Source organism: Erpetoichthys calabaricus, chromosome 17 (genome assembly GCF_900747795.2).
Source record: "Erpetoichthys calabaricus chromosome 17, fErpCal1.3, whole genome shotgun sequence".
In the NCBI taxonomy this organism is placed as follows: Eukaryota; Metazoa; Chordata; class Cladistia; order Polypteriformes; family Polypteridae; genus Erpetoichthys; species Erpetoichthys calabaricus.
The window spans coordinates 44369683-44395351 of NC_041410.2; the positions used below are offsets into that span (position 1 = coordinate 44369683).

At 37.2% G+C, this 25669-nt stretch overlaps 1 protein-coding gene across 7 annotated transcripts in view; it reads left to right on the plus strand.

Moving 5' to 3' along the window:
* The window catches only part of LOC114667840 (neogenin-like), a 434801-nt gene that overhangs the window by 247889 nt on the left and 161243 nt on the right, over positions 1–25669 (plus strand). For all 7 annotated transcript variants that reach the window (XM_051920818.1, XM_051920819.1, XM_051920813.1 and 4 more), the window contains exon 4: positions 13994–14144. In XM_051920818.1, the coding sequence (XP_051776778.1) occupies positions 13994–14144 (151 nt within the window). The remainder of the gene's footprint in view (positions 1–13993; positions 14145–25669) is intronic.

Sequence of the window (25669 nt, forward strand, 5' to 3'; positions counted from 1 at the left end):
GCTATAACCTACCCCTGTTCCTGGGGGAAAGCATGTGACCTCCACTTGTGGATGGAAGGCTGATTTGGTAGGGCTGGGTGGTATGATCAAAATTCTATATCACGGTATTTTTCAAAATTATACCAGTTTCACAGTATTCAACGGTATATTTTTCCCCATGCTTGAGTGGACGTTAACCACATTTTCCACTGCAATTACTGCAGTAGACTGGCTAAGAATAACCTATTCTACTGTCATGAGAATTGTACATTGTACAAAAAAACATTTTAATGTGCACACAAGTATTAACAGAGGTTTGCATGGCCCCATAAAGTGGTAGTTTTCAAGGGGGTGGCACTAATGAAGAGGAGGAATCACATTGCATGACAGTTTCAGTCAAAATGTAGAACCTTTTTATTGAACAAATTTTGCAAACAAATTAAACTATAATTTTGACAACATATTTTTTACCATCCAAAGAGGCATTTAGACTATTCAGAGGTGCTTATCAAAAGTTGTATTGCACTGAACATGTCCTGGAAAAGGAATACAAAGTAAATATTTTTTGTAAACCAACTACACTAACTGTTTATGTTATCAATCTCTGTCCACTGACACGTTAGCTATATGGATTATAATGCCGTTGGTTATCTCGACCCACCGCTTGCCTTTTTTGTCATAGGCAGTACCTCTAGCAAATGCGTCTACATGTAACGTCTGACTCGAGTGTCCTCTAGCTTTTTCAGTTTTACCTGTGGATGTGGAGGGTGCCAATCTTAGTTCCATACATTCATGGTACTCCAAAGCATGTTTGCGGCTAAGGTGGTGCATCAAATTGCTCGTGTTGTTACCTCCGGCGACAACTTTAGCTCCACAGCATTTGCAGTAAATAGTTGTTTGGTCCACATCTGACCTTTTAAACCCAAAATCTCCAGGCAACAGACGTGATTCCTTTTTCCAGCAAAAGTTCTTCTGTGTCATCATGTTCAACTTTATCATCTGCTACAGCTTCAGTTTCAGAATGTTCTCTGTCCATTTTCATCGCTCAGTACCTCCACTAACACATGTACTCTGTTGCATGCGTGTTTAGCGGTGTAGCAGAGAAAAAGGTCCCCCCTTAAACATTTTCCCGCTGTGCCACGTTCCGAACGTTGTTTAGGCTATTTAAACCGGTATTGCGGTATAAGAAAAATCCATATCATAACAAAAATGAAAAACGGTTTTCAGTATGAACTGGTATACCTCCCAGCATTACTCCTCATGCTGTCTGCTTTTTCTCTCTCTGTTTTCTATTAGAATCCCTCATACTACAGTACACCCCCAAAATTCGCAGGGGTTACTTTCCTAGAGCACCCACGAATTGTGAAAAAACGCGAATTATGGTTAAAAAAATGCCTATGTTTTTAGTTTAAACCCTAAATATGCCCCCAAACCACTTTAATTTCATTTCAAACTCTGCTTAATACATTACCTAAAAAAAGAATGTAAAGGTAAACCTGTATACTGTTCAGTACTGTACTGCTATGTCTCCCACAGTGCTAGAATGTAAAATACTGATGTTACCGCTATATGTACTATAATTCATGCAAGCATGTTTTAATTGCCAGAAGCCTTAGAATGTGCAGGGTGTTTCGGCTGCATCTTGGGGATTTAACCCTTAATCTGCCACATACTTGGGGGTTAATGCATCCCTGGACACCAACCTTTATTACTGCACTTCTACTGCCGTGTGGTGCACTGCGGGATCTGTACATTGGAACAACTCTTCCTTTTCGTAGCATATAGTGTTCTTCCCCAGCACAACATGTCATTGCGCATTTTGGAATCACAGTGTCAGTTATGCACCTTCAGTTTTAGTATCACTTCGTAACTTTTCTCTTTTGTTGCTATTAATCTACTGTACATTGTTATGGCTGATAAACATTTGTGTGTGTTGTTGGAAATGCCACAAAAAACTGAAATTATTAAATATTTATAAAACGGCGAAAGTGCTTCAAGTATTGCTTCCATTTACAGAGTAGGAAGAACAACAATGAATGTTATAAAGCATGATGCTGACAAAACTGAAAAATGCGTCTAATTGAAACAACAGACTGCAATGTTATTCTGTGTTCTGCATTTTAATTTTCTTTTAAAATTCTGTTATTATGTTTTGTTAATATATTGTGACGTGCAGGCAGCTTGCGACACGCTGTGTGGGAGCAGAAAGGATGGAATGCCGTGTAAGTGATGGGACTGGGTGAAGGGATTCTGGTCTGTAAGGGGCAGACACGCCTCTTAGGAGATGAGTGACAGGAAAAGTAAGGAGAATAAAGAAGGTGCGGCAGAAGGAAGTTTTTAGTAGGTAGTCAGGAGACAATAAGCAGAGTATGTGCAGTATAGAGAAAAAAGAAGTAAGTGGCAGGAGATAAATTGATTGGTAGAGAAAGCTTTCTTTTATTGTTGTGGAGGTGTGCTCTGTAACCAGAAACCCAGATAAGAGTATGAGACAGGGCACTGTTTGCTTTGGAATGAAGACTGCAAGTGAAACGTAGAAAATTCCACTACCTCTGAGTTGTATTACATTATATAAATTAATTAATTTTGTTAATACTATATTATATTTTGTTAATATAGTTTTGTTTTGTAAATAAACATGACTATTCGCTAAACTAATGTACTGTATATCATTTTTAAAGTAGTTGTTCTGTTATTCATTTTTCTGTTATCCATCACAGCCTCAGTACTGACCCCTGACAGATCATCAAGGTTTTTACTGTACTGACTCATAAAGTAACTTTAACTGCTGCTGTTTATTTCCCCACTGATGTTATGATAATGCTTTTTTTTTTTGTTTAATTAGTTGTCCATTGTATCGTGTTCCATATAATTCTTTTTCTTTTGAAGGATGAGAGGAGTATGTGTATTTGTATTTTTTAAGTTATACTAGGGGGTGCTGCATTGCTACTTTGACGTCTGATCGGCTGCTGGACTTCAGGGACTTAGTTATATTACCCTTCCTGTACTGCGTACCTACATACTGTTTGTTTGATTTTCTTCCTCATTCAGAGTGTATAATGGATTTTCACTGGCCCTGTTTTACTTTTTATCATGTAGACAGAGTGGGGTGCAGGGGGACCCTGTGGCTGTTTTGATCCACACACTTGTGCGCTAATTGCACTTTGATCGTTGTGCTGCATTGAATGGGCACAGAGTGTTTGGGTTGGGATGTGTTACTGGGTCTTTGTAGGCGTTTATTGTTCGTGGGGGCTCTGGGGATGAATTATGGCCTCACGTGGTTTTTTTTTTTTTTTCTCTCTCTGTATATATTCGGGATTTGTTGTTTCACAGTTTTCTCTTCTTACCTTTTCATGTTTGCTCTTTTAATTATTCCTCATTTCTCTTTCATGGCAAATGTAACTGCTGCATGTTTGAACGTTTGTAGCCTGGGGTCCAGTACTAAAAGAGCTACCTACTATTTTAGACTATTTGTGGTGCAGGGGTGTTGATATTGCTTTCCTTCAGGAAACTCAGCTCCTGGTTAACACTAGAATCCCTGAAGCCTACGAAACTATTTGGAATGCCGGGCCACCTTAAATTCCCTCGCACTTCGTCAGCAGTGTCTTTGTTTCGCAAATGTGTCAATCAGCATAAGCAACAAGCATCCTAGGCTTACATCAATATGGTGAAGACACTTTACTCATCTCCTTCCGTTATTATTGTCACTAACATAGTTACTTCAGTCTTTTCAAATTTTGAAAGGAGCTAGGCAGGGGTGCCCACTTTCCTCTCTCCTCTTCAATCTTTCTGTCGAATCTCTACCTATTGCTATACATGATTCACACCTAATTTCTCTGATAATCTTGCATGGTACTCTCTACAAAGTTGCGCTTTATGCTGATGATATTTTGCTTTTTCTCGATGATGCCCCTTCTGATCTCTCATATGTTCTTAATTTATATGACTTCTATCTGTATCTGGTTATAAAATCATTTGGTTCAAGTCAGCTCTCCTCCCCCTTTCAGAGTCTGTTAGATACCTGGGGATTGACATTTCCCCTTCCCTCCTTGACATTGTCACATCAAATTATAAACATACCTTCAGGAATGCTAAGGATTCCCTCTCCTCCTGGTCCTCCCAGCTTCTATCTCTCCGGTCCACATTGGCTATTATTAAAATTAACATTGCCCCCGATTTAATTTTGTTAACAACATACTCTGTCTTTTGCCCCCAAATAAATTTTAGTCTGATGTCGTATCTCTTTTATCAAGATTTCTTTGAAATGGGGAAACAAAACTTCCATTAGAAATTGCACATTAATTTGTGATAGGTTAGATGAGGATGTTACCTTGCCAGATGTTGCTTTCCTAACCTGGAGGCAGTATTTCTACACTCCGGGCTCAGAATATTCTAGTCACTAAGATCTGAATTCTCTATTCCATCTTCTTCCTTTTTCTTTTATCTTCAAATTAGGTCTGTTCTTAAATCCCACTGTGTTTTGTTGTCTTCTTCTTTACCCTTTTACCCTTTGCTTTCCTTTATTCAGTCTCTGTCTCCTAAAACAAACCTGTTTCAATATTATATACAACTTTACAGAAAGCCACTCTTAAAACATTATCTCCTGCTTTGGTTTGGGAACATGATCTTCCCTCTCTTACTATTCTTGACTGGAATATAATTTTTAAGGACATTACCTTAGCATTTAAGAACCCCAATTACCAACATTCTCAATTCAAATGTGTACACTTATTATATCTAATGCCCCATAGACGCTATGCTATGCATTTATCAGCTGACCCTCTGCGCTCCCTTTGTTCCTGTTAGTTCTTAGGTACATTTGTACACATGTTCTGGGAGTGTCCCACAATTATGGTTCTTTGGGACAACGTGTCAAAATGTCTCTCATCTATTCTCTTATAAAATTCCTTTATTGCCTCAATTATTTCTTCTTCTGGACTTCTCTGCTGTCTCTCTTTCTTCTTTCCAGCAAAGGTTAGTCTCCTTAGGCACAATTGCTGCAAAATTTGCCTTAGCCTCTTGCTGGAAATCTCCTAGTTTATTATCTTCTGATTTGTGGGAAACCTCCTTTTTAAATCTTATTTTGCTTGAATTATCTGCAGCATGGATTAATGGTTTGTCTAGCACCTGTATTTTATAGTGGCAGCCGGCCTCGCAACTTGTCCTAACGCATTTACATGGAAACTGTATACCAAAACTGACTTAGGTTTTTTAATTTTGTATTTGGTTATCCTTTTTTCCTGTTTTGCCTTCCACTCCAGGGCTGTCTTTGTTCATATAAGATCGGTGGGTGGTAGGAGCCATGGGATGGGTGTTTTATTGGTATTTTATAATATATCATTCTGTGAGTTGTTGCAATTGTTTGAGTTATACTTTGTTAATAAAAATTTGATCACAAAAAAACCTACTCCTGTTCCAGAATCAGTGTATGTGAAAGTTCTACAAAAATTTCAAGCTATCATTCTGTCATCCACAGCTTTTCAGAGCTGCATTGATTGCAGCATGCTGCTTCCAGTAGCATTTAAGTATAACACCTTCTCCAATATGATAAGTTTATGCTTTGGCAGTCCCAATAGAGTTCATTTTGAAAACAAGCTTGTGTATGCAGTTGTGTAGCTGTAAAATGATGTTCGATTTGGTGTGCTTGTCCGAAGATGCAACTAACTAAATTAAGTGTGTGTGCGAACTGCACAACATTTAACTTGCATTAATGTCATTTAGCCAGTGATATCTTCTGTATGTTGTGTAGTGAAAACCTTCATTTTCATTTCATTGCACAGATGGTAAATAGCAGTTCTACCTAAGTACAGTCAACTTAGTTCTTCTAGTTTTTCAAAATTTTATAGCCCTTCAATAAAAGATGTTTTTGTTTGCCTTTGGACTTAATTTCTGTCATGTAATAATGCTGTACAATACATGATACAAGGCACAATTTTGTATTGACAGTGTTTTATATCGCAAAAGAAAATTTTGTCTTGTGCCTACAATTTATCCATTTTCCTAATCTCCTTGTAAGAGAGGGGTGTCAGGGACCTCTGGAAATGCACTAATTCGCAGGGTTTAACTAACAGAAAGCCGAGTGCAGGAGTCACGGTCAGATGACTGGCGATACAAGACTGTTGAATTCCAGTATTTTATATTTATTTAATGTAAAAAAAAAAATCTGAAACAATAAACAAACAAACGTGCTGTAGATAAACCAAGACAGCGGAAAGAAAAGTCTGTCGTAAACAGGCAACCACTTCCGGCCGAAGACGTGACCTTATTAAACTTTCTTACACTCCTTATTCTTTTTATTGTCACAGGAAACTGTTGCCCATTTCAGAATTATAGGTAAAAAACAGACTTAAATGTCACATGCCTTGGGTTGAGGATGCATTAAAGTTTGCTGAAATGAAAGCTTTTTATTTACTAGCATAAAGTAGGGAAGTATCAGTTTTTTCTAGAACGTGATGGCAGATTTTAAGTATTTTGCATTCTTATCTTTGGTTTCTTTATACATTTTTGTGTTATTTATAAGTGCACTAACCTCAATGAAAAATATCTATTTCAGGTTAAAATACATAATTAGCTCAGTACTGAAAAAATATATACTTAACCAAAATTAACAGTGTTACGTTTTATTAAGAGAAGACAACTGCTGTAAAAAGAAAATGTGGTACAGGTTTAGAAATAACTAGACAAGAGTTAAACAATTTCAGGTTTCTACCTAATGATTCTTCTTGACTTAAGTGTATCTTTAGATATTCTTTTATATTATGTGTTTTTAAACAATTCTTTGAAGTGCTGTTCACAACTTCTTGCCCTTAAGAAGGCAGTGTGATTTATAGACTAGGCATGTGTCATAACAATGGTGCAGCATTCCTATAAGGGAGCTTGACGCTAACGCTAATGATGTTACAGAGCATAGGACAGAAAATAACAAATGAAAAAAAGTTTTTTCTAGGAATTAGAACAACAAAAAATGAGTTACACATGCTAAAGTGAGAATTTGATGATTTTGACAAACATATGCCAATGGAATGGTTCACCATTCTGCTTTGTTTTTGGCACAAATGCCTTCAGTTGTTCACTATGGCTAACTTGTCTTTCTTTTCTGCCACAAGTAAAAATGCCTGCTGAATTATTCAATGTTATGGTAATTAGTTGACTTAGGGTCACATAGTCTACTGGTTTTGTTTAAATCATCTGGGAGGCCATACCATTTTTCAGTATCAGTTTTTCCTATCACCAGCGGGCACCTTCTGATTTCTATAATGTGTTCATTTTTTTAAATAGATGGTTTAGGGCTAATTTCTTGCATAGTTATTTGGTGTTCAAACTTTGTGTTGGATTAATAATTCCATAATTTAACATGAAAGAAATGTTGATAAGTTTCCATAAGGCCATAAGAATGTCAAGGTGTGCTGGTTTTTTAGGGTTCTTAGATGCTAAGGTAAGTTATAGTTTTTTTAAGAGTATGTAATATTCACATTTTGAAGAATTAATAAATGAATTAAAACAAATTAGTCTTCCAGATGGAATGTGAAAGAATAAAATAACATCCATTAGGCAAGAGTATTGTGTACTTTTATTTGAAATTAAAGTGAGTTAAACAGAGTAATATAGTCAAATTAATAATAAAGATAATGAAGAGGTAGTGGTCCATGACACCATGTGCAGCCAGCTGCATTAAATGCATCCAGGGCTTTTCAGACTTTTATGACTGAAAGCCTGCAGAGAAAACTATTATTTCAATTATCTAAACCTTTGAAAGAGAACAACAAAGATAAAACCATTTCTGCCATTCCAGACATTTCCTCTGATGGCTTTTTTTGTTGCATATATATATTCATTATTTTGCCTGTAAATTGGAGCATGTAAACTCCTGAAAGCTGGAATGTCTGCAGGTTTTTATTTTCCTTCCTAGTCAAGAGCTAATTATTTCTGCTACAGAAGATACACCTTTGTATTGTATACATTGTTGACTTGCTTTTTAAAAATCTAATTTATTAATTCATGTACTTTTGAGCAGATACATTTAGATTCTTCATTTGCTTGCCCAAATGTCTGTTGAATACGTGATGCAACTAACAAAGGGAGGCCAAAGGCTAACTTGGTCCATTGTGCGATTCATTTCCCTATTATGAAATATTTCATAAAATATTTGGAAGGAAAAGAGAAACTGGTGGATGGAGAAATTCTGAGTTACTCCTGACAACAGGAGTGGTCCATGTCCATGTCCAGTACATTGTTTATTCTTTATTATTAGTACCATTAGCAGTCTGCTCCATTTAAATTCTTAAAGGATAAGATTTAACTTTTTCATGTTGGGTATTTCTTTACAATCATGGTATATTAATTTGCCACATAAAATTGCGTTTTCAAATTAAGCTTTTTTTTTTTTTTATCAATTTTAAAAGTACCTTGTCCTCTTCTTGCCGCTTACAACGTGGCTGAAAGGGTACATGAGTCCATTGGTGATAGAAAAGGCCTTTAAACATAATGAAATTGTTTACTTTTTAAGCCAAGAATGTGAATGAGTATTGGTCTGTGTCTTGAGATTACATACATATTGCGAAGCAGTGTATCCATGTAGTTTTAAGAAGGAAAAAGCAAAAAATCAAAGCATTAATGAGACATTCAGCCATTTTAAAAGGTTGTGGACTTTAGCTCGTTTTACTTTGTCCTCCTCCATATTGACCTTTCCGTCTGAGACGTGTGGATTTACCTCAGAAAGTAATCACCAAGCATCGTTATTGACATTATTGAATGTTGATGCCTAAACATGAATAGGTTATATGCACATGGTAGTGCTGACATTCTTCTGGTGAAATAGCCTGCTCAGTCACTTTCGTTGTCTATACTGCAGGTGTGATTTTTGTTTAGTTACAGATAGCTCTGCAGCTGAAAATTGTTGGGTACCGTTATGTCGAGCTTCCAGTTAGTAGAACAAGATACTTAGTTTTTATACATTTCCCTTTGATGCAGAAACCCAATCTGAATGGATCGTCAGTATCGGCAGAGAGAGCTTTATGGTTAGTCCGTATACCCAGGTTTGTAGTCAGCATTTTAAAAAAGAGGATTTTCACAAACCAATATCTGAGACAAGGCGTCAGTTCCTGTGTTGTTTGAGTTGAACAATTTCTTCGTTCCACTTTTAAGACCAGTGGCCTCATGCATAATGCCTTGTGTAGAATTCACACTAAAACATGGCGTACGAACAAAAGCAGAAATGTTTGTACGCACAAAAAAATCCAGATGCATAAATTTGTGTGTTCACCAACTTCCATGTTCTTCTGCTACATAAATCCAGGTCAGCGTGAAAAGTAACACACGTGCACGCACCTGCCGCCCCTTCCAAACTCCTCCCAGAATTACGCCTCTTTGAATATGCAAATGAATATAAATAGCCCTTGAGCTCAGCGTTCTGTGAAAAGGCAATGGCAAAAGCACGGGGGAAAAAGAAGAATTTCAGAGAATACCAAGTGGAGGTAAGGAAAAACGTACTATTTGTTGGTTTAAACAGTGGTATAGACAGCAAAAGGAAGTTGATCGAGTGACAGCGTGTCGGAGAAACTCGAAAGCTCAAGTTCACAAAGTCGCACAATGCCCGAAATAAAAAAGAAGTTGTCAGATATCAAAGTCGTCGTGAAAATGCAAGTCGTAGCCCACCATCTGAGTGTCATATGAAAGCTTATTAAGGTACAGAGGAAAAAAAAAAATAGGGACACAGTGAGGAAAAAGCTCAAAATGTCAACTTTAATCTCTAAATTTCCACTTTAATCATGTAGTTTATTTTGTCATTAAAGTAGAACATCATAAACTTAATCTTAAAATCGTTTAATTTACTAGTTTCTCAAATACCATCGTAACTAAAGTAGCACGTTAAATGCTTTGTTTTGTATGTGTTCTTCTATGTGCTATTTGTGTGTGAATCACTACGTCGTACTTAAACGGGCTTTGTCTTCCTCCGACAGGACACAGAATCCATTACATTCATGATATTACAGCTCTCTAAATAATTAAAATACTGAGATGTATACTTTATCATTTTCATGATGGTAGAAATTAAAGCATGTATTAAACATAGGAACACAGTGGCGCAGTGATAGTGACGAGCTGTTGCCCCATTCAGAGGTTGTTCCTGCCTCCCTCAAGATGCTTGCTGCGCTGTGTACGACCTTCGATGAAATAATTTACTGCAGCAGTACTGTCTCTTTCAAACGTACTAACCTCCAATTCTGTCCTTCCTTTTCTTTCTCCAAGTAACCAATCGCCACACAATCAGCTCTTTAATAGATGTTAAGTCATCTGTAAGCTTAGAACGTCGATTCTTCAAAACTTTTAAGGAACATTGAAATATCTTCGTAGTACATGTTTAATTATTTTATCCATCTATCCTTCCAGTGTCACACCAGCCACAGAAAAAATACAGCACAAGGCAGGAACAAATGGGGGCACCAGCTCCTTGCTAGCACTGCAACAATGTGTCCTCACATGTTTAATTATTAAAAAGTATAGATTATTTAAATTATATTAACATTTTATCTGTATAATATAATAAACATATTTTGCTGCATTTTATCTTATAAATGATATCGTCATCATATGTAAATACAGTTCATGCTTTATAAAGTGGTGCAGGTTGTGCAATATTATAACTGTATTGCAAGTTTACAGTGAGGAAATTGTACTTATAAGTACAAAGCATTCTACAAGGAGCACTTGATGGACTGATTGAGTGCATTTATAATTCTTGGGATTAAGCTATTTCTGAACCGCGAGGTCTGTACAGGAAAGGCTGTGAAGCGTTTGCCGTATGAGAGCAGTTCAAATAGGCAGCATGGCTGAGGCAGCATGTGCTAGATGCTGTATACCAATAATTGTCTTTCCGATCAGCTGTGTGATTCCCCACTCAGTTGCAGTGATATAAATACTCCGAGTGGTGCAGTGAGAGTAATATGGAAAAAGATGATCCGCTATGGCAACCCCTAACGGGAGAAGCTGAAAGAAAAAGAAGGTGCATTGAGAGTAACAATGCTAAAGCAGCTGTGGTATTTGGAATAGTTTGGCCATTCTGTGGACCATTATATTGTTACAGGTTAATTACAATCAGATGCCTTAAGCTAATAAACAATATGCGGATAATTTCAGTGTATCTGATAAAGCCGCATCAGGGATGTGAATCTAAAAAGGGGAAACTACACTGGAACAAAAGCACTGCTTTGATGCTGGGTGGTGCCAGTTTGCAAAACTGAGTGGAGAACTTGCGTATGCCAGGGTTTGAGCTGGCGTGAAAATGTGCGTGGTTTTACGCCAAGTTTAGATTTTATACATCGCGATTTAAGCATGGAAACGGGCGTATGCAACATTTTTTTGCATACGCATCGTTTATACATAAGGCCCCAGGGGTTTGGGAGAGGAGAAAGTGACCGATAGAGGATGTTGCATCGGGTGAGCAGGTGGATGATAAAATCTTCAAGGACCACGAATATTTTTTAGCTCTGGATCCAGTAGTTGTCAGTGTAGCGCTTGATGAAAACATATGTCTCAGAGAGGAGATCCTCCAGCGGAGGAAACACATTGAGACCCTTACAATGATGCAGCAATTTGGCATTCACTGTTTTGCTACTCCGACAGAGTCATTCACCTTTTTACAAGGTAAGATGTCCATCAGACTCATGTCATTATGTATTCAGCTTACCTACATATTCATCTGTCTCTGAATAAAGTTTAATGACTAATTTTTATTTTTTTTATAAAGAAGCCTAATGCACCACATATGTATTTGTCCCATGTCAGTTCAAGTTGCAAATTTTTAACACATCCAGATCTTACCTTTGTAATTAGGAATGTAGCTTGAAACATATAGTTTGAAGTCTTTTTCCTTTAACCTCCTGACATTTGGAACATAAATTTCAATAATGAAATTTATGTCATTTACCTTTAAGTCTGGGCGTGTCTTGAAGTGATCCAGTGAAAATGGCATATCTAGTCTGTTTTGATATCAGTGCCGGAATTGCAGCAGCTGGCTGACGTGGAATCCAGAAGAAAGGGTGTGCATATAGACTAATGCTTCTATTTTGTAGACATCTGGACAAAAATAACTGACAAAGTCACAAATTACCATGGCTTATGTTCTTTTAGTACCGTAATCACAAGGAGGTGCCACTGATCTTCAAACCATAGACACAACAATAGCCAACGCAATTCCAGGTTCAAATTATTTTTATTTGACAAAAATACATTTTTCCTACCAACACCAGCAAAATAAGCCATTCACAGTCCTCCTTTCTCCTCCAAAAGAGCATTGCTTACTGTCTCCTGACTTGTCTAAGTGAGGTGATGGGCTCGTCAAGTCTACCTGGGAACAATTTCCAGTCTCCTGCCAAAGTCGTCCAAAGTAGTTCTGGGTTGTGCAGAAACTAAGGCAGTCCTCCCCTGGTAGCGAACTCTCGCAGTTCCCAAATACCAAGACAAGGCAATGTTTCCATACTCCAATTCCCATTCCACCCTAGCAGGTGTCTTTAAAGTGGTCCTTTTTGAGGAATACTGAGACCTGCCATGCAGGAGAATGAACTTCTCCCAGTAATCTCATTCATTATGGCCTTCTGGCTGGGTATAAATCATTTCTTTATCCTGGTCAGGATGCTTGTCCTTCCTTCCTGGCCCTTACACTATATGGAAGCTTATTTAAATATTTTGCAAATATATGCTGCAGTTGGATTGATAATGGATGCATGCTCTTCAGTAAGAGGGAATTTTGAGCAGGCCTGTAGCACTAATAAGAACTGTACCAATGTTATAGGAATTGCTTAAAGTGGAAACAAACTCCTGGCAGTACTCTAATATGGTTGGCATCTTGGTGTTACTAATTTTACATAACATTTAAGTTGTCCATCATTGGGAGATCAGAGTGAGAGATGCACTTCAATACCTGGTTATAGGCATACATAAATCCGTCTTCCTAACCCACTTATCAAGGCCAGGATTGTGAGGCAACTGCAAACAACAGGTGCAAGACAGCAATGATTCCTGGACAGGACATCAGTCCATTGCAGGGTGAACACACCCATGCAGGCTAGAGTCAATTTTGAAATGCCAATTCACCTACAGTAACTGTAATCAGGTTGAAGTTTAATAAGTTCAGTACTAATGTTTTAATGTAAGCACAGGCATGCTTGGGCTTTGCATGTCTTCATTTCTTTTATTGCTATATTATCACCATGGTCAATTCATCTTAAATTAAAATAAGTCAATAGCTGGTTTGTGGCGCTTCAGTCTAATGTATTGCACACTACCTTTTTCTGGGAAAGCGTGATTTAGCACTTTCAAAAATCTAAGGCTTTTAATAAAAATACAATACAGTGTAACCAAATGTGTTGTTATTTGTGAAAGTACAATGACACTTTAGTGTGCTCTTTTCACTACACTGCCACTTACTGTGAATCTTACTCTGTAGGCTATGTAAAATAACACAGAATTTAATGTCTATTACAAGCCGTGACAGAATGTAACTGCTGAAGAAACAGAATTGCAGGAGTAGGATAATAAGCAGAAAATAGCTTGGCGAAGGTTGGTGTGGAGTGAAGATGACATAATTCTACATGTGGTGGTGGCTGTGAGCAGATAAGCGAACAGGAAATGTATTCTTCAAGAAAAAAAGGAATCTGTGATAAAATAGTTTCCTTTTGTTATTACAATGTACCTCATAAACACAGAAGGCATAGTTTCTTGAAACAAAACCTTTGCTGTTTCAGAGGGGACATATTTGGTAAGTTTTAAGGCTTTTTCATTCACCTATGGACCTGTGTGCCCTTTAGCTACAATGTAAGCTGCAAGAACAGAAAAGGTATTTTCAAAAATTTATAAAAAAAAAAAATCTTTTTAATTTGGTAAATTAATGATTATGGAAAAAAATGACTTCATCTTGAAAAATATCAAACTGATTTTGTAATAATTAATTAAGCAGTCACCCTATCTTTTTCCCTAATTAGTAGTAACTCTTAATTTTTTTTTCTTTTTTGTTATCCAGAAACTGGAATGCCAAGGCAACTTCAATTTCTTCGCCCTCCGGTGCTCTCTACAAAAGTTCAGGGCCAGGATATGTTGATGCCATGTGTAGCAACAGGTTATCCCCCACCCAGGATTCAGTGGATGTTTAATGACAAGTTGATAGATAGCAGGTGAGTAACTGATTAAGTATTTTGTAATGTCTTGTGTGTGTTGCCATTATTTTCATGTTTCTCTGGTTTCTTTCCATATTATAATTGCATGCTATTTTGGTATCACCCAACTGCTTCTGTGTGTATGTGAGTACCCTTTGATGGAGCTGACATTCTCTCCCGGGGCTTCATTTATTTATTCACAAATAATTGCAGTTTTGTTGGATTTGCATCTTTACCCTATATAAAATATGGCATGTTAACACTATTAAATTATTAATAAAAATGCAAGTAAATCCACATCTACAGAGCAAAATTTGCACATGTATTTTTTCAAAAGATGAAATAGTGGAATCACATTGCAGCTGAAACTGATTAAAGAGCTTTAAAAGGGAGTTATTTGTCAAATGGATTGCTTTTACCAAAAGTCACCATTGACGCTGGTCTTTACAGTCCATCATTAGATGACAATGCGTCATCTAATGAAGTCATTTGTACTCCATGATCATTTTGAGATGAGGTCTGCAGTGTGTGAGTGTGTTTTTTTTTTGTCATCGTCTTCTTAACCATCTGCTTTAACTGTAAGTGGATCTCACTGAGGATAAGGCAGTTCATGATCTTTTTCTCCCTCGAGCCACCCCTGACTGCTTAATGTTACTAATAATGTCACGGATTCCTTTCATGCAAAAAGTAAATGTCTTTGTTTTCTTTTCAATATTGATTATTTATTTGTAATGGAAACTTCATCTTTGCCTTTCTTGTTATATCCTCCCATTTTTATTTATATGTGTTGCCATTCTTAAAAGTTTGATTTACATTATTTCTCTTGTTCTTTACAACATTTTCTTATGTTATAGTCACTAAACATAATATAGAATTTAAATTAATAAATAAATACCATTCCTAAACACTCTTACTTTAAATAAGGTTCTCAGGAGGACAGAGCCCAGGACAACAATGAGCGCAAAGCTGGAAACTGCTCTGGATAGGGCTGTAGTCACTGCAGGGCCCACTCTTGCACATTCCCACATGGATCAGTTTGGAGTTGATATTTACTAACTAAACCTTCATGTCTCGGGTAATGTGGGAGGAATGGTTGTGAACCTGAATAAAAACTCCCAAAGAAACAAAAAGAACATGTAAACTTCACATGAACAACAATTTAGTGCAAGGTTTGAACCCAGACATTAGTAATAACTGTTAGGTTACTGTGCCACCCAGTAAATAATTTAATTAAATGCAGTCAGTCCTTAACGTGTAGATGTCTTGCTAAAAAATGGATTGAAAGTCAAAGATGCGAATGTTAATACATTGAACCTGTGGGAGTTCATAGTGGAGGTAGGTTTCCGCGACCACTAAAATCTAATCTTTCACTAGAGATTGCTATTTTCTGCATAGAATTCTCAACATCATTTCTGATTATATGCATTTTTCATAACACAGTGTACCTATGAAATAACCCATAAAATGCATTATGCAGAATACAATTTATAACATACAAAACATTTTTTCACTAATCACTCCCTAGAATTCTCTGACCTTTTATGTTGGTGTTTAACTCCATTTTTATTTTTTTTTGGATTCTACAAATATGGCTGTACTTTGCACCCCACATGCAATTCACATAACGGTCTTATTCTTTAATACTGTCTAAAATCGTAAGATGGAATACTTTATCCAAAGCATCACAGTACATTTCATTTCATTCTGGCCGCTATTAACAAATTATTATGCTGAAGCCACAACATAGAGTTTAATAAAGTTTCCTTTACTCTGGTCTAAAAGCTCAGGCATTGTACCAATATGTAGGGGAAAAACACCATAATGGAGCCCCAAAGGCTTGAATCCTGACTTCTTTGCTGTAACTAAGGCTAGAACGTCTTTGTCTGATTGACATTTTGGGAGAGATTTTTGTTATTAAAAATTAAAAATACACAAAGAATAAATTTGATCATGAATTGTTTAAGTGGCAATTTGGAAAATCGTTTAATCTCTAGTTACAAAAAGATAAGCCAAGGGAGAATTCTTTCACACATAAACATCTGCTATTCAAGTGGTTTTTGTCAGGATTCTATTAATTCTTCTTTTTATATGCATTTAGAATGTCAACGTTTAACAGAAAGATTTCATAGTTTGTTTAAATAGTGATTTGGGCATGTGGTCAGTTAGATGGCACTTTTCTATATGTGCACCTACTTTGTTAAAGTCAGTAGTCTGTACCACACTCTGAGTCACTGTTTCCACCCAGGACAGGCATGATTATAAACTACTTATGCTCAGAATGGCAGCATACAAAAAAAAAAAGTAATTTGGAACATGGCTACTCTACACTCCTTTCCTGCTATCTAATGTCGTAATTCCTGATTTGCCCTGTGAGACATGAGCTCCATGCAACATATTTCGTAGGTTTCTGTTCTTATGAATAGATTTGCTTTTAACTTTCACAAGAAGACATTGAACAGTATAAACAATCATTAAGCTTCTACATGACAACTGTTACAGCACAGTCTGGAGCTTATCCCCCAAGCACCAACATTACACAAATTGTGAGCCCATTGCAAGGCAAACTTAGCAAACAGTAGCACTCATTAGATAGATAGATAGATAGATAGATAGATAGATAGATAGATAGATAGATAGATAGATACTTTATTAATCCCAAGGGGAAATTCACATACTCCAGCAGCAGCATACTGATACAAAAAAAAAAAAAACAATATTAAAGAGTAATAAAAATGCAGGTAAAAACAGACAATAACTTTGAATGATTTTAACGTTTACCCCCACCCCCCCAATGGTGGAACTGAAGAGTCACATAGTGTGGGGGAGGAACAATCTCCTCAGTCTGTCAGTGGAGTAGGACAGTGACACCAGTCTGTCTCTGAAGCTGCTCCTCTGTCTGGCGATGACACTGTTTAGTGGATGCAGTGGATTCTCCCTAATTAATAGGAGCCTGCTGAGCGCCCGTCGCTCTGCCACAGATGTCAAACTGTCCAGCTCCATGCCTACAATAGAGCCTGCTTTCCTCACCAGTTTGTCCAGGCGTGAGGCGTCCTTCTTCTTAATGCTGCCTCCCCAGCACACCACCGCATAGAAGAGGGCGCTTCTCACCTGGTTAGAGTTGCACATCACCGTAACTATACTCCTTGCTCTGAAATAGTCTGAATAGGATGCAAATTGATTGGGGTTTCACACACTGGTTCTCCTTTACTGAAATCGGCCTTTTTGGCATTGCCACTTTAACTAATATGCAGATATTTCACATGCTGGTAATCATTCAGTATATATTGGTACTTAATTGAAAATTGTGTTTGAAAAATATTATTATTTATAATTGCTCAATATTGAATTTAAAAACACATGGAACATCTCAGATTTAGTTTAATTTTGTAGTTCTGTATTTGTTTAAGAAATGTTACTATATTTTTGTAATTTAACACACCAATTAAACTTTACTTGAAAAATGGATTAAAAACAAAGAAATATTCATTGATTTTTTTTTTGTTCTTATAGCTGACAGTCCTTCCAGAAACAATGGTTATCAACATGCCAACTCAGCACATAATGATTTATCCAGGTAGTGGGTGATAGATAGACAGTACTTTATTTTTTCTAAGGGTGACATTTAGCTTTAAAGAAATCTCCATAAGTAAATATTATAAAACCAAAAACAACAGAAACCCCCTCAAATACATAACAGAATTACAAAAAAAAGTCTCACTTGGCTAAAGATATTAAGAGCAGTCATTCACAGTGAGGCATTATAAGGACGTATTAACGTTGGTATAAAGCACTCTCCTAAGAAAAAGAGTGTGATCCACCCTTTCTCTGATGTTAAGTTCAGACAATTCTTTTGGCACCAACAAATAAAATTATCCCCTGACTCCTTATACTTTGTCTCATCCCTTTTGACAATACACCCCATTAGAACAGATTCATCTGAGAATTGCTGCAAGTGACATGAGCTGGTGTTATATTTATTGTCCGAGGTGTAGATGGTGAAGAGAAAAGGAAACAGGATTGATCTTTGTGGTGTTCCAGTTTTGCTCACTTCCACATCAGACACACAGTTCCTCAGCCCAACAGTCCTTTATCCAGGACACCATAGGCTCATCCACCTGCATGTTCTCTGGGTTTACCACCTTAACAGGGAAAGGTGGATGTAATTGAAAGCACTGGAGAAATCGAACAACATAATCCTCACAGTGCTGCCATCTTTATCCAGGTAGGAATATGCCTTGTTTGGCAGATTGATATTTGCATCTTTCACTCCAATGTTTGAAAGGCAGATGGTAGTGGGTTGAAGTGGACTTTCAAAAAAGGACTCCTGTAGTTCAGGAAGTTTTCACACTGTGGGAATGCAAGATCCACAAGCTTACATTCATTAGATGCTTGCTTTCTTTGGAACTGGAACAATACTGGATGTTATCCATACCACTGAACTTTCTGGTGTCTTAGTGACAGAATGAACAGTTAACAGATTTAATCACAAAGTTTGTCAGCAAAGTCTTTTAAAATTTGAGGATTAATTTAATTTGGTCCCGTGGCTTTTTCTGTGTGTAGTCTCTTCAGTTGTCTGCTCACTTTATCATCAGTATACGAATGCTAAGAGGTGGACTCATCAGTGGCCATACCAGTTGGAGTGGTAGAAGTTGTTGATGCAGTAGGAATGATATGGGGTTGGGGAGATTGAAAATCTGTTTAAAATTATTTCAGGGTGTTTTCTTTGTCCATATTTCCTTCCAGCTTCTGGACCTTGGATTGCTGGAGTCCAGTAATTATGCAGAGTCCATTCCCCAACATTTGTTATTTTATCCTAAGTGACTTTGTTTTTCTTTTTGGGTCTTTAGGGTTTCTTCCCTTCTTTCTGCTTTCTGTACACCCTTCAGAGCCTCTTTGTTCCCAGATTTTAATGTTCTTTTCTTCTCATTCAGTAGAAATTTTAGTTATTTAGTAACCCAGGGCTGCCAACAGTGTTGGGGGTATAGTAGTGTTGATACAGAAGTTAATATAGTTTTTGATTCAGTGACTTAGTCCCTCGATATTGTTCCTGTCTGACTTACACATCATTTACCAGGCTTTGTTGTGGAAAAGTCTTTCCTCTATCTTCAAAGAAGGCCATCACGAAGCCCAGATGAGAATGCAGAACTTTTTTTTTTTATTTGCACAGTTATGCTCACATGTCTCAGTCCAGGGAGTGAGCAATCAATCAATTCATCTGCCTTTATACAGTGGAACCTTGGTTCACGAACGTCTCGGTACACGTACAAATCGGTTTACTACCAAAAAGTTCGCCAAGCTTTTGCCTCGTTTCACGACCACACACTCGGTATATGAACAAGCCAGTTTCCCTTTTGGTTTGTACGCGCCGATGATTTCCGCACATGTTGCATTGTTCTCGGTCAGACGTGCGTGCCTGCTTTCGCTGTGAACTCTTTGTGCTCTATTTCATTTCCCTTCCGGTTCGTATGCGCCAATTACTGTATTTAAGCACGTGTTCAACCCTTCCCTGTTAATTGTTCTCAGTTAGACGTGTGTGCTTTACCTGTGAACTCTTTGTGCTCTACAGTATTTCGTGTGCTTTTGCAGTTAACCATGGCTTCTAAGCAAGTGAAGAGTGGTGAGAAGAAAGTTTTACAGAAAATTGAAATCAAAGTAAAGAAAGAAATTATTGAAAAGTATGAGCGTGGCGTTCGTGTTACTGATCTTGCCGCCAAATACAAGAAGTCAAAATCTACGATTTCGACTATTCTAAAGCAGAAAGAATCTATTAAAGCAGCTGATGTTGTAAAAGGAGTTACAGCGTTAACCAGGCAGTGGCCTCAAGTGCTGGAAGAGGTGGAAAAACTGTTACTAGTGTGGCTGAACGAGAAGCAACTTGCAGGGGATAGCGTAAGCGAGGCGATGTTATGCGAGAAAGCCAGGAAGATTCATGGTGATTTGCTACAAAACTATCCTTCTATGAGTGGCGAAAGTGAGGAATTTAAAGCCAGTAGAGGATGGTTTGAAAAGTTTCGCAAGAGAAGTGGCATTCATAGTGTGGTAAGGCATGGAGAGCCTGCTAGTTCCGACGCTGAAGCTGCGAAAGAATTCATGAAAAATTTCACAAAATTAGTGGAGGACGAAGGCTACATCCCGCAACAAGTCTTCAACTGCAACAAGACCGGATTGTTCTCCACCCAGTTCCTCCTCACTTCATGCCAGAACTCAACTCATGCAGGGTTAGTTTTCTTGGTGGTTTATGGTTAGTTTTTGTATTCCGGATTTTTCAAATGTTCACTTTTCGGTTCATAGTGTGAATTGTTGCATTTTTTTCCCTGTGCTTAAAACTCATTAAAAAAAAAAAAAAAAAGTTTGCACAGCGATCGGGTTGTAAGGCTATTAGCGTGAACTCCTGCAATGTTACTTTCTTGGTTGCTTATGGTTGGCTTTTAAATAAAGTTCGGCATTTTTCAAATGTTCCTTTTTTTCCCTGTGCTTAAAACTCAAAAAAATGTTTACAGCGATCGGGTCATAAGGCTACAGTATAGCGCAAACTCTTGCAATATTAGTTTTCTCTGTTGTTCAAGGTTTTCTCAGTGTTATTCAATGTTTTTACATTTAGTTTACTATTACGCTGTGCATCCTATGGTTTAATTAACTATATTTGTGCTTAAAAACTTAAAAAAAAATATATATATTTACATACAGTTCGCATGGTCTGGAACAGATTAATTGTATTTACATACAATCCTATGGGGGAAATTGCCTCGGTTCACGACCAAATTGGTTTACGACCAGAGTTTTGGAACGAATTATGGTCGTGAACCGAGGTTCCACTGTACTTTTTTTTTCTGATTACATCACCTCATGTAATACATCATGTCATCTGACTCTTAAAAAGCAGAACTTTTATTACCTCCTCCAGTCAAGTAACACCACCAGTAATTTCTGACACCTGTCAACTCTCCCATTATTCTGAACACCGCTTCATTAAGAGGGGTGTTTTGCAGATTGTCCTATTGATTTTTGCACCGCTTCATAGGAAGGATGTTTGGGCTTTCCCATCAGCTTATCCCTGATTTCTGGAGGGGTGTTTGTTATGCATTTACCTCGTTCTAACCTTGTAAATATATGCTAGTATCTTCTTTAAGATGAGGCAAGGACCTCTTTCGATTTCAGCTTTAAGATAAATTCAAGTAACCCTTGAGTTACACTCCATCCTTTTCCTTGTGTTTAATAATTCATTCTATTATGGCTTTGTATAAATATGCTTGTAATAGATTGTATAAGATTATTATATATTAAGTAAAAATTCCATAGGTGTCATTTGGAAGCTGTCATTCAGTGCCATTTCAACTTCTAAGCTCCACTTTCTCACTGTCCTGGCGGAAACTTGTTGCCGTTTAATAACAGGCTTGAAGGTGGGACTAAGATTGGTCAGATTGTGGTCAGGTCTGACCAGTGGGGGCAGAGGTTTACATTTAAAGCATGGTAATGAAATGGTATCAGTCATTTTTACTGACGTAAAGGATCATTTTCATACCAAAACAAGCGTTTGAACGCAAAGATAAAACCCCCAGAAAGTTTACTGCTGGAATTATTTAAGCACTCAATATTCTTCACTGTCTTCATTTTTGCATAAGTAGCGAAAAACAACTTGTCACACCATATGCCCTTATCTTCTGTTCTCTTGCTAGTGATCTAAGTAGCACTCTATATGAATGTCTATTACTTTATCATGTGCTTCATGCATTTAATGCTTCCTTTTGACTTTTTTCCTTATAATTTAATGCTTGTTTTGAGTGATGTGGATACAAAGGAGTCTCATTATTTTATTATTGATGAGACATATTCTACAATGGAAAGAAACAACTAAAAAATATGAATGTTTTTTGACAGAGACATGTTAAATTAAGAAAATAAAAAAGGGAAAATATGTCCAAAATTGAAAAAAATGCACAGTTGTATATTCTACCTGAGCCTCACTATATGGGAATATGAAACCTGGTGGCTGATCAGTTTGCATTTTTAGGTTTTTGTGCAACAGTTGCTTCTAAAAGATGTTGCCTCAACTAGTGTACCTCCTTGATTACAAGCTGTTGTCTCCTGATTTAAGGCAGATGATGCTTTGATAACAACCTCTAAAATTTCAAAGTTACGTGTTTTTTTCTCCAAAGAGCAGAACCTCCTGTGAGCATCTTAGTGTCAGCCTCCGCTATTGGTTTCAGCCTGTTCTACAAATTATAAAAGGTTGATGTCAACATAACATGAATGTACAAAGGAAGTCTAATTCATGTATTTCATTATATATGGGAAAATATTCCTTTTTATATTTGGGCAATTGGTCGCTCTATGATCAGTGCAGCTAGTCCAAAATGCTGGCCTGATAACTTTGTTTGCAGGTTGGACATTTTCCTTCTGCATGTGCAGTTTTTTTTTCCCCAGATATTCAAGTTTTCCCTCTGCATCTTGAACAAGTTTATTAGGTTAACTGACATCTCCGAATAGGCTCACTTTGAGCGAGGTGTGAGTGTGCTCTACTATTGACTGGTTGTCATCTTGCACCTGTGGATGGCTGATCCACAAAGGCTTCTGCCTCAATCACAGTTTTAAAAAAAAAAAAAAAAGGTATTGATGGATTGACTTCTGATAATGTAAGTTATTAGATATAGACCCACTGAGATTGTTCTCAGGAACACTACATGAATACTGGGTACGGTCACCTTTTGCTCTCATAGCAGCCACAATTCGTTATGGCATGAGTTCCATGAGTTGTTGGAAACATTCTTTTGAGATCCTAGTCCATGAGGACATCATTGCATCACACAAATTCTACATATTCGTCAACAGAACATTCATGCTGTGAATCTCCTGTTGTATTACATCTCAAAGGTGTGCTGTTGGGTTCATATTTAGTGACTGAGAAGATCACTGTTCCTGAAAGCAATCTGTGACAACTTTTGCTTTGTGACATTTTGTATTATCATGCTGAAAACAGCCATTAGAAGATGGTAATTGTGCCCATGAAGGTATGCACATAGTTAGCAACATTACTCAAATACTGTAGGCCTTGGCATTAGATTAATGGTTGATTGGTATTCCTGGCCCCAAGAGTGTGCCAAGAAAGCGCCACTACTAATCGTTATGGAGACTTAAGTTCATGAATTCACGCTGCTGGCAACAAATTCTGACCCTACCATCTGTGTGCCACAACAGAGGTCAAGATTCATCAAATTGTGTTATGTTTTTCCAGTCTTCAGTTGTCTAGCTTTGGTGGGCCTGGGCCTACTGCACCCTTAGCTTTCTGTTGTTAACTGACAGGAGTGGAACCCGATATGGTCTTCTATAGCTGTTGCCCATCTGTCCCAAGGTTTGACATGTTGTGTATTCTCAGATCATTTTCTGTTACTGTAGCCTTTCTGTCCGCTCAACCAGTCTGGCCTTTTTCCTCTGGCATCACTCATTAGCCAAGTGTTTTCACCTGCAGAACTGCCGCTCACTGGATGTTTTTCGTTTTTCATGTAATACGGAGAAAACTCTGTTAGAGACTGTTGTGCTCCAATAGTGGAGAATCCCAGGAGATCAGCAATTACAGAAATATTTAAACCACCACGTCTGGCACCAACAATCACCCACTGTCGAAATCACTGAGCTTATATGTTTTCCTTATTCTGTTGTTTTATGTGAACATTAACTGAATCACCTTACTGGTATATGCATTATTTTATGCATTGCTCTACTGCCACATGATTGGCTAATTAAATACATGGATAAGTAGGTATTCTAGTAGTTTCCCGAGTGAATGTATACAAAGTTGGAAAGCAAAAAACATAACCCCATTATTTTGCAAATCTGTATTTATTTTGTATAACGCAGTCTTTTATTTTGTTTGAAGCCTGTGGCCACCAGTCAAAATTTATTCTTAGCTTGTCCTTTTTTATTTTTGAAAAACCTTTAATGAAGTTTGAAAACCTAGATCCCAAAGTAATGTAATAGAAACGTTGATCTCTTGGACATCTTTAAAGTTCTACATCTTGATACATGAGAGAGTTTCTGCCATGCTTCAGGACTGTACAGAGCATTTGGCAGAAGGTCTGTGTAGCTGTTTTTATTGAACATATTTTATTTCTTTGGTTTTTTTAGCATTTGAACAAATGAATAATTGGAATGTGCAATGCCTGGAGAGCAAGGAGGATAATTTATCAAAATTATTTAGTTTGTCTGCCAAAAACTGCTGTGGTGGCACTGCTGTGTGTGTGTTCAGTGTCATGATGAAAAATCCATGGCTAGTCTGAGGTGCAAAACGTCTTTTCTGAAACCTGCCGAAATGCCTGTTGTCACATCTTTGCAATTTTAATAATTCAGTGTTGTTCAGTTTTTATATAATACACCCCCTACTGAAAAGCTCAACGTGTTAGACACATTTATTTTATTTTAAATATATTGTATTTATAAAGAATAACATTAAGTTAATAAAAAGAAAATCACCATGAAGTAAGTGGTTATCATCACAAAGTCTTGCATGCCTCCAAGGACTATTATAGATGTGAATTTCCCATTGGGATTAATAAAGTATCTGTCTATCTATCTAGATGACTATTTGCATTTTATTTTTTTTTTCATACAAAACCTTAGAAAGTGTTGCCCACTTTTCTCCAACTTTATTGTTAATCCTTGTGTACGAAGGGGTGATTAGATAGAAGTATTTGTGATGGATGTCGAAGGTAATAATGAAGGGTGTAAAATAAATAAATGAAGAATATAATAAGGGAAGGAGTAGGAAATGTACTAATCTGTACAGCCATAGTTTAAATCTCTTTCCTCTGAATTGTAGGGTCACAAAGGACCAGAATGAGACATCAACCTATTATAAAGCACACATCTACTTTTCTTTACTCTGAAACAATCCACCAAATAACCTAGCATGCCTGCTTTTGAGTGATAGAATGAAAAGAACACAAAGCCATGGAAAGTGCATGCAAACCTCAAACATTTAATGATCAATTATCTACAATAGTCTTCTGTGGCGGTAGTGCACAAAATGTATTAATGGATTGCCTGGTTGAAATTTGGTTCAAAATTCAAGTCCCAAAATCATAAGATTGTTGTTCATTAGACTGTAATGGTGGTCTGCAGTGTGGCTTTACATATTGAAATCAAGATTTAACCTAACACAATTTTCAAATTAAAAGAGCTTCAATTTTATTTAGCCTATAGATAATGAAGAACATTTTTTTTAGTGTATTTATAAAGAACCTTTCACAGTCATAAAGAGAAAGGGGTTGGGAGCATGCGCTGATGGCATGTTGCTGCACCCACCACATGACGAACCACCTGGATTGGGAACAGTGTACAGTGGGTGACACCTCAGCATCCCACTGGAACAGTGTGAGGTTTTTTACGGTGGCTGGAGTACCAATCCCTACACGGAGAACAATAATTAAACCACACAGTTACAGAAAGTGAAAATTAAAAACTACCGTAGATACTCGCGTATTAGTCGATCTCGCAGATAAGGCGAGTGTATTGTTTAAGCCGAAAATTACAAAATTTGTTATGACCCG